Source organism: Trichoplusia ni, chromosome 5 (genome assembly GCF_003590095.1).
Source record: "Trichoplusia ni isolate ovarian cell line Hi5 chromosome 5, tn1, whole genome shotgun sequence".
Lineage (NCBI taxonomy): Eukaryota > Metazoa > Arthropoda > Insecta > Lepidoptera > Noctuidae > Trichoplusia > Trichoplusia ni.
In genome coordinates, this window is record NC_039482.1 from 14252979 (window position 1) to 14270520 (window position 17542).

At 35.2% G+C, this 17542-nt stretch overlaps 1 protein-coding gene across 1 annotated transcript in view; it reads left to right on the forward strand.

Annotated features, from left to right (window-relative positions):
• The window catches only part of LOC113494631 (innexin inx1), a 44251-nt gene that overhangs the window by 403 nt on the left and 26306 nt on the right, over window positions 1-17542 (forward strand). The window contains exons 2-3 of the mRNA XM_026873064.1: window positions 12740-13138; window positions 16575-16682. Of these exons, the coding sequence (XP_026728865.1) occupies window positions 12890-13138; window positions 16575-16682 (357 nt within the window). The 5' untranslated portion in view covers window positions 12740-12889. The remainder of the gene's footprint in view (window positions 1-12739; window positions 13139-16574; window positions 16683-17542) is intronic.

Below are 17542 nucleotides of genomic sequence, written 5' to 3' on the forward strand. Positions count from 1 at the left end.
CAATGTTTAAGTCGGTCGCTAAACTTATTTTTACGCACCACGATTTTTGAACTGTTCTACCCAAACACAGCTGAGAGTTGTGTCAGGCTGTTCATGGAAATAGATTTTATTATATGACAAGACAAAGAAGTTTTTATATAATGTTACTTTAAAATTATAAGATTATTATTTAGATACTATCTTGTTCATGAGTCTATACTTAAGAATACATTAATTAAATATGTGGGCCATTAAAATCCATAAATATGCAAGGTAAGAGAACTAAATCATGTACAACATATTTAATGTATGCAACCTGTTAATGCCCCTAAAACATAACAAACATAAAATTATGCTACATGAACAAGCATGAGGAAAAATGACTATTTTTTTACATATTTTAAAATATATACCACAGGTTTTTTTATTTGTTACCAACCCTAATATATCATTTCAGAGAAGATTTAGTATTACATCCGTGAGATGATAGATCTTCCGATTTAAAAGACTTGTAAGAAGTTAGCCCTTACAAAACAACTTTTGCCCACAGACATACTCAAAAATGTTTTTTAGTTTCAAAGTATTCAACAATTCATCAACTTCATAATATAAAGAGGACTATTTGATTAAAGTCTTAGTCTATATCATATAGTTTGACAAACTACTTGAGCTTTACAAACGGTCGGCTCTCTTTATACATTTTCAGTGTTTAGTTTTCTATAGGCTGTAGAGTACATATTACAATGAAATAACATGATGGTACTAATAATTCATTTGGCTATGAATTTGAAGAAAGTTTAAAACATTTTCAGGTGTTTAACACTGCGACAAGATGCTGCGTGTAGGCAGTAATAACATTACCAATCATATAAGATTCTTCTTCCTAGTAGTCTACTCATAATACTATTAAACTATTATTCAAATATCATGATGAACATGAGCACCCCAGCAATTTTATATCAGCAAATACTATAAATTAAAACACACCAATATCAATATTGTATCAACTAGATGCATAATGTGTTTTATATTCCATATTTAGGTCAAATATGTCTAATTAGCTTGGTTTTTAAATAGGTTTGATATTTTTGAATAATTTTATTCAGCAGGAAATTTGTCTTTTGATGTAACAAATTATAAAATTGAATAATATTTTTAGCAGACATTAACATTAACAATAAATGGCTTTCCATGAAAACAGTATATTAATATATAAATAATAAATGGGTTTTTACAATCTACACTCTTAAGATTTCTAATTATTTTCTACTTAATTAATGACATCTCATATTTCGTAGTTAAATGTGAGAGCTGAGTATTTTATTTTAAACTTAACAAAAGAAGTGTTTGTCCTATTTAGACCCAATTTTGAGATTCACATCTTATTTATTTGACGACGGAGTTCGGGCTTCATAAGAAGCTATGAGAGAATTCATAAATGTAAAATTTTACTAACATGCGGAATCGCCTTCAAACTTTCTATACCTGTTTCTGTCTGAGGATAAAAGAGCTCTGTTCTAGTGTTCAGAGTGAAAGCTAGCACTGTTGTCAACCAATTTTAAGCCAAACAACGATTACGCAATGGCGCGAAATAAAAAGTGATGGACTTGTTAAATTGTATATTGATGAATACTCTTGAACAGATACCAGACTCAAATCCAGACAATTACAAAGATTTCTTGATTATGTTATTCATGACGGTAATTAACATTTTGTCGTACTTATCAATCACGCTAGTGTTTTACATTAGTTGTACGAAGAAATGTCATCTAGAGGTCGCCTGTTGTGCCCATTCCAGCATGTGGCCTGGCGCACGTGCCCGCCAGCCACGCTCCATCCGGGATAATGACCGCACCACATTTTTGTGGCCTTACTGAGGCCAAACCGTATAATTTGGTCCATCCTGCTCTCGCACACACTTTAATCACCTTTAATGGTAGATGGCCGGGGGCGGGGCGAATGATTTATAACCGATGTTGCCTAGGCTCTTAGTGACCGACCAGTGAGGGAAGACCGAATTCAACGTCTAAGAAACGAGTCTAAATATCGTAGCGCATGAACGAAGGTGGCTCATTTCCAAATGTATTGCATTCCGTACTGACGAAAAAATCAGGTGTGCGTTTTCTCTAGAATATAAGTCTTTGACGGCCTGCCTCAGGTATCCGTTTTTTTTGGAAACCATACAACTAGGTTACAGTTGATTTAACTGAACGGCATCTAATCTGAAAGGATAATCCCATGAGCTCTGAAAATCAAGTCCCAAACGAATAGTTTCCAATTACATTGTTCTTAAACTATTGATTGGCCGAGAACTATGCTTTGAGTATTTGAATTTTTAGAATCTTAAGAAAAAAAAAACAGAAATCTGCCCGCAACATCATACGTTTATTACAACATTTTCAAACCCTAATCTGTTCTTCTAGAAATACGAGTGTGTAATTTCATGCATACTTATTCAATAAATATATTTAAAAATAGAAGAAGTCTTAGTCGTACACGAGATGGTACCGTTTGGAATCCATGTCAGTGATACCTTGAACCAGCGTTCTCGTCCAACTCAACATTTTAATGGAGATTAAAGGAGTACCTGTATTTTGCATCGACTTATCAATCAATCAATGTAATTTCGTCACCTTCAAGGCACTTCTATTGTTTTCAAACGTTTCTTATGTGCGAACTTTATTAAATCGCCGTTTGAGAATCGATTTGCAGCGATTACTCGGTTAAATCGGTATAAAAATTAACACGGTTAATCGCCACCAATCAATCGAAGTCTTGGATTGAGAGAGCTGAGCTGCAATGTTCCGGAATAAGGTAGTCTCGCTTTTTCCATTTTATAAGTTCGGTAATTATTAGTATTTCCTTGTTATGTATTCATTTTACTGTATCTATCTACATTATGGAAAAAAATACATAATATGTTGTGAGTGTTAAGTACTTTATCGTGATCCTCAACAATCAGCTGAATGATTCCAGCACTAAGATCAGTTAAATCCGAATATAAACTTTTAATTTCCAAGTCTTTATAAAGTTACTTCTGACCATATATTATCTCCATGCTTTACATATTATCATTGATTTTATTAAATACTAGTAAGGTATTCAGTTAAATCTGACTAACCTCAAGTTCCTAACTCGTCTCGCCTTTGAATTGAATCACATTATTTAAGTAAGGAATTCTTGACTTCTAGTAACAGTATAGTAGAAGCCGTTTTAATACGTGTCCAGAAGACAAAAGATGTAGTACCTAGCTAGGTCTGAGGTCAGCGTGTGAAACTTAGAGTGAGAGTGCTCAGTCTTCATGACGACGGTTCCTGTTCATGCTAAGCGGTTGCAACGCGATATAGACTTGCACCTTGCGCCTGCTCAGGTTCGCCTTGACCGCGAAACAGACCTGTTATGCAGCTTACTATAAGTCGTTTACTATGTTAGTACTCATACCTACGTGGAAATGAAAATACAGTATCAGGAACCGAATTATTTTCCAAATTCTACGACGATCTTGCGTTTTTATGTATAGAGTCGTGGACACTGGTAAACATCTGGGATCCATGCAAGGCACATCACTGGCCTTTTTAATTGTCGAACTTATTTAGTTGAAACACATTTCATCAACCCAAACAGCTGACTTCTCCAGCCAATAGATCCGTAGTAGCAATTATGTTGAACATGGCTTAAAGCGTCAGCAAATAAATATAGACCTTAGGAGTAAAACAAGATGTAAAAATGTTTTTTAAACATTATATCTATAAATCATTATTTCTATAAATCTTATGTATCCAAATGTATTTTCTACTTACTACCGATAAGCCGACCAATGCCCGCGCGTTAAATACTACCAAATATTTCGCTTCCATAAATACGTAATTTGTCCAAAACTGGCATATGTAAGAGGTCGTCTACTATCTGTGACCTCACCGCCTCAATCACGGCCACGCAGTTTCAATTATAATTTTGGGTCATGTCTGTCATCATTTTGTCTATGGCTAGTTAAGTGATATATGTTCTATCTATTAACAATGTATATTTTGGTCAATTGTCAAAATAACGCGTTAAAATAGCGCTTGCGTTACTATGATACATTAAATTGACACGACTAAAGAAAATTTCCAGACTTCGCTATGTCTTTGAATGGAGAAGTTTGTCTGCAACTTAAAGACTTTTATTCTGAATTAGAAGACTTTTAAATTACTCTGAATTTCCTGACTCTCTAAAATGATACAGAAATTGCACAATAAACTTCATAATAGAAAGTTTTCCCGTTTTCAAACTGTAAGGGATTGGGTCTAAAACTAGTCTGGCAAAAGAAAAATGCCGTCAAATTCCTATAGAAAAGATTAAATAACAGCTACACCAAAAAGATTACACAACTTTAACTCAGTTGCAAATTGAGTCAGCTCAGTTCTGAATCTGTTTCAATCTTCAATCCTTCAAGTTACGTGGGCCGGGTTGAGGTCACCGTTACCGTTACTTGAAGCCCCGTGGTACCATCGCAATGGTAACAGTTCATTTTAGCGATGTAACATTCAAGCTGCGATTGTCCTTCTCACAAGAATACCATAGAACATTTTACCAAGAACTTCCTCCGTTTTAGATCAACCATCGTCAAGCACCTGACGTGTAGTTTAAATATTAAAAGTTTACGTAATGGGTTTTTTAGCTACCTGTGTTAGACGATATAGAAATCAGTTGCTAGTCTGTCGTCTAAGCGATTCTCTCAATTGACTAGTTTCTTAGAATCTATCGACAAAGATGCAAATATATTAATATAACTTATAAGTGTTATAATTTGCGCCATGACGTCTTGTGCACATGTCTTGTCTTCATTCAATCGAGGAATAATGATCCTATCAATGACACCATTCCTAGCTATTTAACATTGACAGTCAATAGAACAATAATGTGTTTTATTGAAACCAATAAAGTACTTGCTTACTGGTAGATGTTCCTGAATATGAATTTATATACTCAGTTTTAATACATTCCTAGTTGATATTTGAGAACGCAATATCATGTTAAAGATCCATCAATCAATAAAGTCTAAAGTGGTGTATATAAATTAATAATTCGGTATTTAGAAATTGTAACAATAATATTTTTGTAGTGCCTTATTTTTGTCAAGATAACCATTGTCTTAAAAGATAGCGGACTTATTGCAGATGTCCGTCCGTTTGTGCCGTATCTCTATACTTACGAGCCCACTTAAAATAAATATTATTGTTAAATTTAAACAACACACAAGTGGTCTGTGTTGGGCATAGTCAGCAACGTACGCGAAATAAAATACAACGATCTGTCTCATCCATGTTTTAATCTAAATATTTTAGAATATATTCAAATGAATCGGGTCCTTGATACAAAGGTTATCGTGTGCACAACTGATAATAAAATCGTGAAATAAAAACATTACGAACTAGCTACACCCACTACGTCGGAAAATTGTCATAAATTGATGGATGTGCATAAAATGTAAAAAAGAACATACTTCTTATTATGATTTTTCAAAGAATATTATTTAGTGCTGTTTTATCAACATAACATAAGCAAACCGTAACAGGGTGTTGTATAAATATAATAATACTAGTTTACAAGTACAGATGAAAGAAATATCTTCACTATGTATTTCTATTCTTGTAACGAATCACTAAATGTTTGTAGATTGACTAGGTAGTCTTTACTATAGTTTATAAAGTGTCTTCTATTTTGTAAACACTATTTTGTTTATTATTATAGCAAACAAGTACTATTTGTATTGTCCGTTGATGTTTGAAAACAACATTTACTCTTAACATTGTAGATTGCTTGTTTTATTGTTTAATATGATTAGAAACATTTTATTTGATTACTCGATGTTTGTTTCAATTCTAGTTTCCTGTTATGCATTTATGAGTGATTCAATTATTTCGCCACTCAGAGTTATCTCAGGTTCATAACTTGTGATTTCTAGAAAACCGATTTGTGTAAGACTGGTGAGCATGTTCATGTAAGGTAAATTAAAATTCTTGGACTTCCTCATTCGAAAACATGTTTTGGTTTACGACTGCTGTCCGTGTTAACCCAGCTTTATGAAGATTGACAATTTGATAGGAGAAATTGCGAACTACGCTGTAAACTTTAATAGAAATTGTTAAGAATTAGGTTTAAGCAAATGCAATCAATTCAAGCAATACTGAGAAATTTATAGCTTGCTTTGGATAGATAACCTAAATTCTTCGAAGTGCAACCAATTTACTAATCCTTAATCAATTGTTAGGGTCGCCCACTCCTATTTTGAACTATCCTTTACGACATGGTTCTAGAGACTGCAATGATCCTGCTATCCCAAACATGTAGAACTGACTCCTGGTTGCACTATGTCGTAAGTGTGGCTGCATTCAGTGGCCGATCATGTCAATTGGGGGCGACACCGACAATTGGCCAATTTGGGCCGGCCTCGCCGACGATCAGGCCACAGATCAACAATAGGCTCGGCTATCATAAAATGCATACGAGTTCCCTTTGTCGGGCATTGAGAGCTTGTTAAAGAGTCGCGTCACGTGGCTTTTTGCGCCTTTCAGCTTTGTTGTTGAATGAGGTTTTCGTTCTGGGTACACAAGTTACGCTACGTGTTAAGAGATCGGTTATGTATCGTATATCACTTTTGTGCAGGAATTAGCATTGATCTGGGTCAAATAAAATTATGTAATAGGTATGTTTATTATACTACCATGCGTATTATGTAAGTTTTACTCAGCTCATCAAATGTCCCTAGAGGAAGCCCATATGTTTGCTTAGTTCACTTGCAGAAAGTTGTTTCAAGCTCGGAAGAGGGACGGTACACTTTCTATCCCTCGGGAATACCACATTTATTCGTCTGGAATGATTAACTTTTGCATGTTGATGGCATCACGAAACATAATTGGCAGTTGACCTGTACCCTTCGAGCAATGCCCGCGGTAATAATCAGATTCATCCTTGCCGTGTTCCTACTCGGGTACCTACCTACCCATACTGATTGGCGTATTGTTCTTCGCTTTAATTGTGCTTTCGTTCCCATTTTTCTTTTAAGATTTTCTCGGTTACAACTGCGTCTATAAGAAACACCAAAACGACAGTGATTTTCAATTTCGCAAATTCTTAAAGTTCTCATAGTTCTAATAGAAGAAAGCTAATATGTATATAATAATATTGAATCAAATAGGCATATACCTAAAATAGGACAATTATGAAACCTATTAAATATAGTACTATTATTGCATTAACCATTATGAATAAACAAATGAGGTTCAGTTAACTCATTATATACGCAACTGTGAATGCGGAATGTGAACACCTGTATAAGTATTGTTTTTTGGCATATTGTTTCAGCGGGCTTAAATAAACTTGCATACTGATGTATGCAAAGGTCTTTTGTTTATACATGTAGAAATATTTAGGCCACGAATGTTACACATATTTATCTGAAACCTGAATACCAATTAATAATCTTATGTTAGGATATGCTGAATTGACAAACTCCTGCATATGTTTGTTTCAATCTACGGATTTTCTCTTTGTACCCATCGTACATGGACTTACGAATGTGTATTACAATATTTATAACCTGGGACATGTTTTTTATTTCGTTAAACTTAAGCCTAACAACAGTTAAGAAAATCACTTCGATTCAGAATCATGAATAAGCTGATTGAACGGAAAATCGAAACAATAACTTAATCTGCCATTGTACGGACAATTACTAAATATAACGACTACATTGAAAGAGAAATTATCCGATATCATTTACAATAGAAACCTTGCAACTAATTTGATCTATTATAAAAATAATTATAGACTGATTTGATTTGGCACAAATATTTCCTATAGTTTTATTTCCTGTTGCTATTGTGCCTCGGCATTTCATTATGACGATAATGTTTAATATTTTTGTCGTATTGATAAATTGGTTGTTTACGGCTACCAGTATTAGACATCGAGCAAGATGGCTTTGGAAACGAAGTCCAGATATTCCGCTCCAAAAGCCCCGAAATCCAAAAGAATGTCCTAATTTCTTAAAAAAAAATTGATTTCTGTATTTGTCTTGTAAGGATTGCAATACTACAGTATCCGTTGACTCGCATTTGATGAATCATATCGCATTTAGCTTCTATTGTTTTATGATGGAGTTATTGACTCTCCATCCGCAGTGTTCTTGGAAAGTACATTGGTACCTATCCCTTTTAATAGACGGTGTACGGAAATAGAGCGCACCCTCTGCACGAGTCTGTTTGCTCGTAAAGCACTACCTCGCCTGGCCATTATTCTAACGAAACCCATACATACATTGAATTCTATTTAAATCTTATCGCAAGAACGGATTTTTTTAATTAGGTTAGCTCTTTCGTAAAAGAGTATTAGTTGCCTCTTAAATGATTATATTTTTTGTAGTAAAAACATATGTTACACAAGAGTAGACGGTAAAATTGCTAACAAATTCAAATTATAATAAGTATAATTATGGTCATAAAAACATCTATAACAGGAAACATGAACTCTGGAATATATTATGTTACTGAAGCGAACAAAGTTTTAAATGAAACATTTTACAACGACACTTATGTAATTCACAATTGCATATAGATCCCACGTTGGGCGTCACTATCATGTTCCTAGTTTTTGAACCATTTTCGAAACAGTTTTCGTTCTTTTATTTAAACTTTTAAACGCAGTTATTCATACCTACTCTTTGAAAAAGTATTTATTCAATTTTATAAGCAGAATCACCAACCGGGAAGCACTTGTGGCTTGGCTGGTACTTAATAGTTCAAAATTAAACAAATTTGGACCAAACCAAGCTTTGGTATAACTTACCAAATATTTGTTGTAGTCCCGAGATGCAGAATATCTAGAAAAGTCAAAGAATTTCTCTTGTAATAAGTTCGACTGTCTTGCCTCTTTTTTATTGTGTATCTATATCTAGTATTTTAGTACTCCCTAGTTTTTAAATACTTCAGGAGACAGCTTTTTTGGCAGATTTTATTGCCACCATTAATTAAATTGAACCGATGGCTCTATTTAAGCGTAAAGCGACTAACGAAACAATTATTCTTGACAAACCTTGATCTGAATTCGTGAATAATTGTGTCAAAAAAGGCTCTTGTGTTATCGTTGACTAGGTTTATATTGAATTTATTAAGAACAGAAGTGGTACAGAGTAATTTTTCTTCTTTTCAAATAAATTTAGGAAGCGACTGCCAGTTTAACAGGATTCATCTGAATACTATATTTTTTTGAACATTCTGCTGATCTTACTTGACAACCACAACCTATTGCTAGGTAACACAACATTAAAAAGAACTGTCTAACATTGATTGATAGACGCAGTTATATTGAAGAAAGCGAGCGTATTTCCTGTTCATGTTTCGCACATTAAGATTTGTTCTTAAATTTCCTTTCTTGTGATTATTTTTACAACAACATATAAAAAGGTGCGTTAACTGCTTCCTCACGATTGCATTTGGTGACATTTTAGCGCCTGCGACAGTTTCTTAGCTAAATGGTGATATCAATAGAATCGGTATAGGGTGACACTTTCTAAGTTTGGTCGCTAATTTTAAAATGGTATGTTAATTTGACGTATTATCGTTTCTTTCCTATTTTGGTACAGGCAAATTGAGCGTTAATTCGTATATAACGATTTGTTCTCTGTATCACTGCATTATGTTTATCACAATCAGTCAAATGAATCGGTAAAACCTGAGGTCTTATGAGAATTTTTAGCAGACGCAGATTAGTGTACCAAATACGAAGCTGTCAATAACAAAGCTTTGTCAGAGTCCCTGGTTCACACGCGACGCACAAAGAGGTAACAACCAAAACATCGTGGGTAACGGGCTGGAACAATCGCCACTTGAGCAATACACGTTATTTGCACAAGTGCGTGTTCACGTCGTGTCAATATTACGCATGTGTACACTGTTTTTTTATTATTTCATTACTGTCCAAATGCACTCTAGTTCTCGTTCCTCTGTCTTTGGTTGCCTCTCTCTTAGAGGGGTCCAGCTAGGCTGGTATGGTAATGAATATCTCTCCATTCGGTGGCACCTATTTGGTCTTGATTGGTGTCCAGTGTTCAATTTCATTTTCAAAAGGCTAGGTTAATTCAGCATTCTCTAAAAAAATATATAATCTGTTTCCTCCTTAACGAAAACTGATTCCCAAATTATCGTTAAAGGATGACGATGTTGCTTGAATGGTAAATTTAGCCTCATTAATGCTTAATCAGTTGTTTATATGAGCATTCAAGCAAAGCCCGAAGAAAGGTGAATCATTTAAATTGATATTGCTCATGCATTTATCTCAGTGTCGGTGTACATATTACTTCTAACAAATATTTATTTATGACAAATCGAAGGAGGACACCTACTCAGCTGCATGCGATCCGTAAGCATCCGATTCGAATTCGTGGTTTTACTGGCCACAGCACGTAGGTAACTTTTTATTATGATTATAATCATTATTAAATACTAGCCAGCTGCTCCGGCTTCGCACGGGTGGACATTTATTTTTTAAGCCTATTTTCTGGGATAAAATATAGCCTGGATGGATTCGGAAGAATCCCTCTAAGTCATGGTAAAATAAATTTTGAAATCGGTCCAGTAGTTTTTGAGCCTTTTCAATACAAAAATACAAAGGTTTCCTTTTTATAATATTAGTATAGATAATGATTATCTGAGAAACTTACAACAATAAGACATTCAAAAATTTCAACGAAGCACCTAAGATTAGCCGCCTCAGTCATTACGCGAATAGGTTTTTACAAAAAGGTTATCAACCCAGGTAATACATTTTAATCGGCCTGTTTTATTGCCAGCTCCCACTTCGCATTGCAAGGCGTAAATTGTTATAAGCATTATTATTGTATTAATTAATTGTGTTTATAAAACAAGCTTTTGTATTAGCTTGTACTAATATTCCGTTTACAAAGCAATCTGGCTTGCTGTTGGTTCAGATTTAATTAATCATTGCTCCTACTACAAGTATAGTGTTATTTACATTACATCAAGTTAGGATGACACATTGGCGGGCACAGGTATTGCCAATCCTCTTCCTGTTTTTTTTCTAGTCAAAAACGACAGATGTAATAAATTTCAGCTCATTTTTGTATATCTCCCATATATAGATCATCGTGATTTCTATTCCATGCGAATATCACACGAAATTATTTTTAGTTACTTCTTCACACCCCCAAGTAACGGCGAACTAAATCGCATATTCTTCTTCTTACTGTTACTCTGGACGTCTAGAATTGGAAATCTTAAAAACATAAATCTGCGTATTACATAATATTTTTCCATTCCTTAGCTCCGGCAGGTGTTGCTTAATTAATCTTAGCAAGTAACAGTTATGCACGATAACAGGTCTTTAACCTCTCCTCGTATGTATTGGAAACTGCCACTGTTTTCTCCGGTCCGTTTCTAATGCGTCGGATATACGCGTACGCACGTACATACAGCGGTGATTGTTTACCGGGTTAAAGCTTATGACCTCCCTGGAACTTTCGTCTTCACTAATATTAAGTTCTAACCCTTTAGATGAGTCGAGCGCTTCGTGTATCCAAAAGCCTTAAGTACCAGAAAGCAAAATCTTATAGAACATAATATCAGATGCATTATAGTCTACATAGAATCTTTGAGGTCCTTCACCTTAAGACACATCCGCTTCCTTTTCAGTAGCTGTATCGCCTTACTTGTAAGCACTTAAATAAACATTCTCGTACGTGCCGGCAACCAGTTCGCTTGCTATGGAACAATACTCTTCAAGTCAGCTGTAAAATTTTGTCAGTGGCTGCACCTTTATTTAAAACCAGTAAGGTTCATTTTCCTATGACGCTGCAACTACTTGCGGTCCACCGTTCTGTTAACAATTGCTAAACGTTTTAGTTCTGTAACTTAAACCAGTTCTTATCTTCAAATCCTTTTCATTGTTACATTGAATTAGACTAAACATATTAAACTTTATTGGAGTATCGGGAACAATTAAGGGGTTAGATTGTATGGTACAGATAGCGTATGTCATGTGTAGACTTGGTAGGCATCAGCAACATTCATTATAAGGATCCTGTGTTATTATGAGGAGAGTGTGGTGAAGTCACGCGATATCACAGTTAGATGGGTGACCGTCGCGTGAGTCGTGAACGGAGGGTCCGGTCTCCGCTAGTGGATTTGACGACATTATTCTTCTCTTCAAAGTTATTCCGTCTATAGTAGCTGTCTTCGAGAATTGAGAATTAAATCATAGGGAATAATAAATGTATGGTAAATGAATAAATATCGTTTGAGACTCGTCAGACAGTTTGCAAGATTAATACGTTTGTTTTGTACACTTGCAATTGAGTCAATATTTGTTTTGGGGAATATACAGTGATACTTTTGTAGTATACTGGGTTTACAAATAAAGTTTGATATGCTTTTAGGTACATAATTAATTGACATATTTAGCATATTTCCCTGTTATTTGGCCAGTAGCTGTATACGCATAATTGGTTCTGATTAAACTATTGAAATGTAAATTAATAAGTAATAACAACACTGTCAAATGTGCCGCAGTAACAACGGTTTTAAATTATTACTATTTATTATTAAAGTGCGCCAATGCAAGGTCGTGTTGTTAGCTAATATAAAAGTAACTAGATTGAACATTAACGACAGTCATTTAAATATTAATTGAATAGCATCCATTTATAAGCATATTACGATTTGATTTACTAGAAGCCATAAACTAATTGCATTTTTTGTTTCAGATAACGCACTGAATGAAACCTCGACAATAATCGACACGCAACAGATTACCGCGTCTCTAAGCAATTACAAGAAGACTGATTTTGAGTAGAATTATCTAGAACACCTTCCTATCGATGTGTCGGTAAAGCTCGACGCCTCAATAAGGCAAAATGTTTAAGTTATTAGGAGGGTTAAGTGTTTACTTCAAATACCAGCCGATCAGGACTGACAATGCGGTGTTCCGGCTGCATAATGTGTTCACGACGGTGTTGCTGCTCACGTGCTCCATGATCATCACCGCCACGCAGTATGTGGGCCAGCCCATCCAGTGCATCGTCAGCGGCCTGCCCGTCAATGTGGTCAACACGTTCTGTTGGATCACGTCCACCTTCACCATGCCAGACGCCTTTGCGAGAGAGGTGAGTTTATTTGATTATACTAGCTTTTCGCCCGCGGCCTCGCCCGCGTCGAGGTCGGTTATATCGCGTTTCTAAGAGAACTCTTCAAAAGTCCGGGATAAAAACTATCCCATGTTCTTTCTCAAGGTCAGCTCTATCTCTGTACCAAATTTCATTAAAATCAGTTCAGTGGTTTAGACGTGAAAGCGTAACAGACAGACAGAGAGAGAGAGTTACTTTCGCATTTATAATATTAGCAGGGATTAATTCGTGTTGTGCTTAATATGAACTTCGAAACAAAACCTTAATACCAAAAAGTGTACGACAGATTTCATTGTTTTTCATCTCAATCCTGAAATGATAGATCACAGGTAGAATTTCATAATAGTTTCATTGTAAGAACCCTAACTTCGTAACCCTAAGTTGCCTGTCACAGGAACCCTTTCGCGCATTTCAATCACTACTCCGAATTCCAATTTACTGTTACACTCAGACTAATTGATCCTTTTGTCTACCAAGTAGGTTACGCATGATGTAAGGTACACTCTGCTATATTCGCGATATTTTAAGCAATTTTCAGTCGAACAATTTTTTACCAGTATTTAAGCAATGACTATTTTTGTCATACCTTGGTTGAAGGTTTCTTGAGACTTATTTGATAAAGTGGATTTTCCCAGTGCCCTTTCATGAGGGCATCATATCACGCGTCTCGCGAATTAATTTCAACTGTAACACAATACTGGCTGGAAGCCAGCACCACCTTGAATTAAGTGTCGCTTCTATTTTTTTTGTCACGTCTATACGGAACAGAATTTATGATCCGATCCCGCTAATGTTGTAGCTTTAATGAATACTTAGTCATTGCGGAATAAGGTGTATTGGAAAAGCCTGGAACTTAGAACTATATGCTTTTAGGCGTCTTCGTCTCTTGTACTAATTCGTCAAAGCATTTAAGTATTTCGTAGTTTTGTTCAGGCTCCGGCCTTTGAAATGACTTCGAAATTAAGTCGCCGTAGTCACGAGTATGTAGTTGCATAAAAAAGCTAATAATAATTAAGTACACATTCATACAATATTAACTAATCGCCCGTTGTTTCCAAACAATGCAAGATTTCGAAGTGTTTAAAATTTGGGTCAAACTCATTATGTTCTAAATTGCTCGTAAATTATACATTTTCATGTCGTATTGTCCCTTAAGTTATGAAATATCTTTCGTCTTGCAACTAGCTGCTGCATAATGCAACGGTTTTGTTAACATTCGTAAGTAGTTGGTCGATATCTAAATACGCCTCGTGCTTAACACAGATATTGCTTTTCACCTTTCTCAATCGTTTGAAAATTCACATTTGATTGTCTTTCGTCCGAGTCCAAAAGTGAATTCAGCTCATCAATCATCTTCAAATTGTTAGTGTCTTGATATATATTTTCATTGCACTGTTAAGTCATCATCCATTTGGCTGGTGGGTGCTGCAAATTGCTTCTACGCAGATTCTCGTAACTAACCACTTCCTCTCCCATGCCGACCACTGATTGCGCCGTTGTTCATCAGGGCTGCACAAAACTTACTCAATATATACAGCGAGAATTTCCCAAATAATTAAAGTCAGTTATCAGCAATGTTCAAAGCGTTATCTTTAATAAAACCATAATTAAATTGACCATGTCATTACTAATTTGGGTACACGTCAAACGGTCGTCGGCCTACGCAATGAACTATTAACGTTATTAGGCTAATGACGTTATCCTCAATGCAAATATACAGTTGTTAGTGGCTTGATGTCACGCCGTTTCTCTCAATTGCTTTGGAAATGTACTTAGTATATAATGGTACTATAATTTGATAATATACATCTTTACAAATAATGATTTTATTCGCAATCATATGGAAGGATAGTGACAGCTAGCTTATACGATAACATGGTAATTAAGGAAGGTTTTAAAACCCACCATGTTTAAAAATGCTTTATTATTATTAACACAGTATTCGATTACTAAAAAGCTCTGATATGAGATAAATAGAGCAGCCCTGATTAGTGACGTCATTGCAGAGATTTGCAACTCGTACTCAAGTGTGATGCCCCACATGGCTGCGTGTTGGTTAAGGTCAGCGCGCACTTGTCTCTGTTATTTATTACCCATTATACAATCTTAGCATGGCAGCGCATTAGGCGGCGCTCCTTATAATGGTGTAATTAGTCGTTAGATTGAATGAAACAGTTGTTTTACTTTTACGCAGTAATTAGGTGGTCAATTTCATCTCCTGTCAAATTGTATGTGAACTGATGTGAATAGTTAGCGTTCAAAAGATGATTAACAGATTGTTGGCTCTCATTAAACAACAGTAGACTGCATCTTAACAAGTATATTTCGAATTTAGCTCTCTGTGAAAAACTATTATTTTTAAGGAATGAAGCTGTAGGTAGTTTAAACGATATTTTTCCTGCAAGTTATACGATAGCGCAGACACGAGTGTTAGAATTTCTCAATATTTCAGAATATCAAATACTTGATAAACATTAAGTATCCTATTTTTCTCACGTGGCCCTGGTTTATGTTTTTAACGCACTAACACAATATTTCAAAACGATATCATTGTAATTTCATGAACTGAAAAATATGATAATGTATGACCTTACATTATTTATGAAGGTGTGTAGTAATCTCGTAGTATCGTGATTTTAATCGAGGGCATTGTCAGAGGTAAAAACAAAAGCTAAACATAGTACATATTAGGTGTTGGCACACGTTTACAAAGTGGATGAAATTAAGCGGCCCTTCTGTTGTTATGTATTGGAGACAATTTAGCGATTTAAAGTGCCTAAGATTAGCAAAAAGTATTAGCAAAAATACCTGACTAAAGACTATTAGATTTTAAAAGTCCGGTAGCGGTTTTTTTAAGTCCATTTTAACCATTTTAAGTCTCTGAGTTCCTCGAAAATAATACAATTTCCGCATGTTATAAATTATTTACAAATGCTAAACACCTAACGGCAAATAAATTTACCTTAACCGTTGTGACATTAAAATGATTCTACTTATAATTTTCCATTTGGTTTGACTTTATGATTTCCATTCACCCTTTTCAATCATAAATTCACCGCTGAAAACATACTTAATGTGAAATCGCTTTCATTGCATATTTATTGGTAATCATAGTTTTATGCCCATTTTATTGGATATGGGAGAGCTGCTTTCATACCTGCAATCAATTTTCCAATGTTTACTATTTCGTTTATGCCAATGAAGTAAGTAATTCGGATATTTAACATTATGTATGCTCGACGACTATAATTTTAAAGGCAATAATGCAGCAGTATCACAGTTTACAGATATCACAGAATCAATTAGCATAAGCCAAAGTAGCAGAATGTACACAGACTCTAATATCAATGTTACCACCTTACTGACAAAACTAATACACTTTCTACTCGAGACTGAACGGAACGTTGTTTTATAGGTTGGCAAGGAGGTGGCACATCCCGGTATCGCGAACGAGTACGACAGCACCCAGGACAAGAAGTACTACACGTACTACCAGTGGGTGTGCTTCGTGCTGTTCTTCCAGGTAAGCTTATACACCCACTTCTTACTCCTCTTTTTTACCTTCATTTTACCTATTATTAGTCAGATAAATGATTCTCCTGGGACACACCGAGCTTAAGTGTTTCGGTAGATTTCGTTGTTTCCATTGTAGATCCTGGTTTACAGGAGTTGCAATGACGGAAATGTGTGGCGAGCTAATCACATTAAAAGATTATACAGGATTGGCATTAAGGCTCCCTTTTGACTTCAACCGATATTGATGGTCGAAGGACCTTCGATTTGGGGAATACAGCAGACTTGATTGCTTAGATTATGTACACTCTGAGACACCCGTTAAAGTTGTACAAAATAAATACATTATGAAGTTAATGACCAATTTAAAGACTCTTTCCGTATTTTTAATTTATCAGTTGGGTCTTGATGTTTGATTGTTTTGCAGAATATTTGCAATATCCTTATCGCTTGTTGCTCATGTTATATTTTTATTGTATAACATCTGGCTTTAAACTGCAATCATTGCGACCTTACAATCAGTAGCGATATTTATGTTTGCAAACTTAGTTGAAAATAAAAATACTGTTTTTATGACGTCGAAACCTCAATTATATATAAAAAACGGTCATAATTCTATAGTCTACTGTTGCAACATACAAAATACTACTGTGGTATAACCTGTTGGACTGCTAAGGAGGAAACACACATCAATGTCTTTTCAAATTATGTCTGTATTACAAAGGAGTTTCAGACCCAACCGAAGACTTTAATCATGAGCTGATTCGGTAGTAGTGTCGCGAGTCGAACTGATAAAAACAAGAAAACATCGTGCGGTAACCAGCACACAGATTTTTTCAAGGAGCTTTTGAAATGTATCGTAAAATGGCG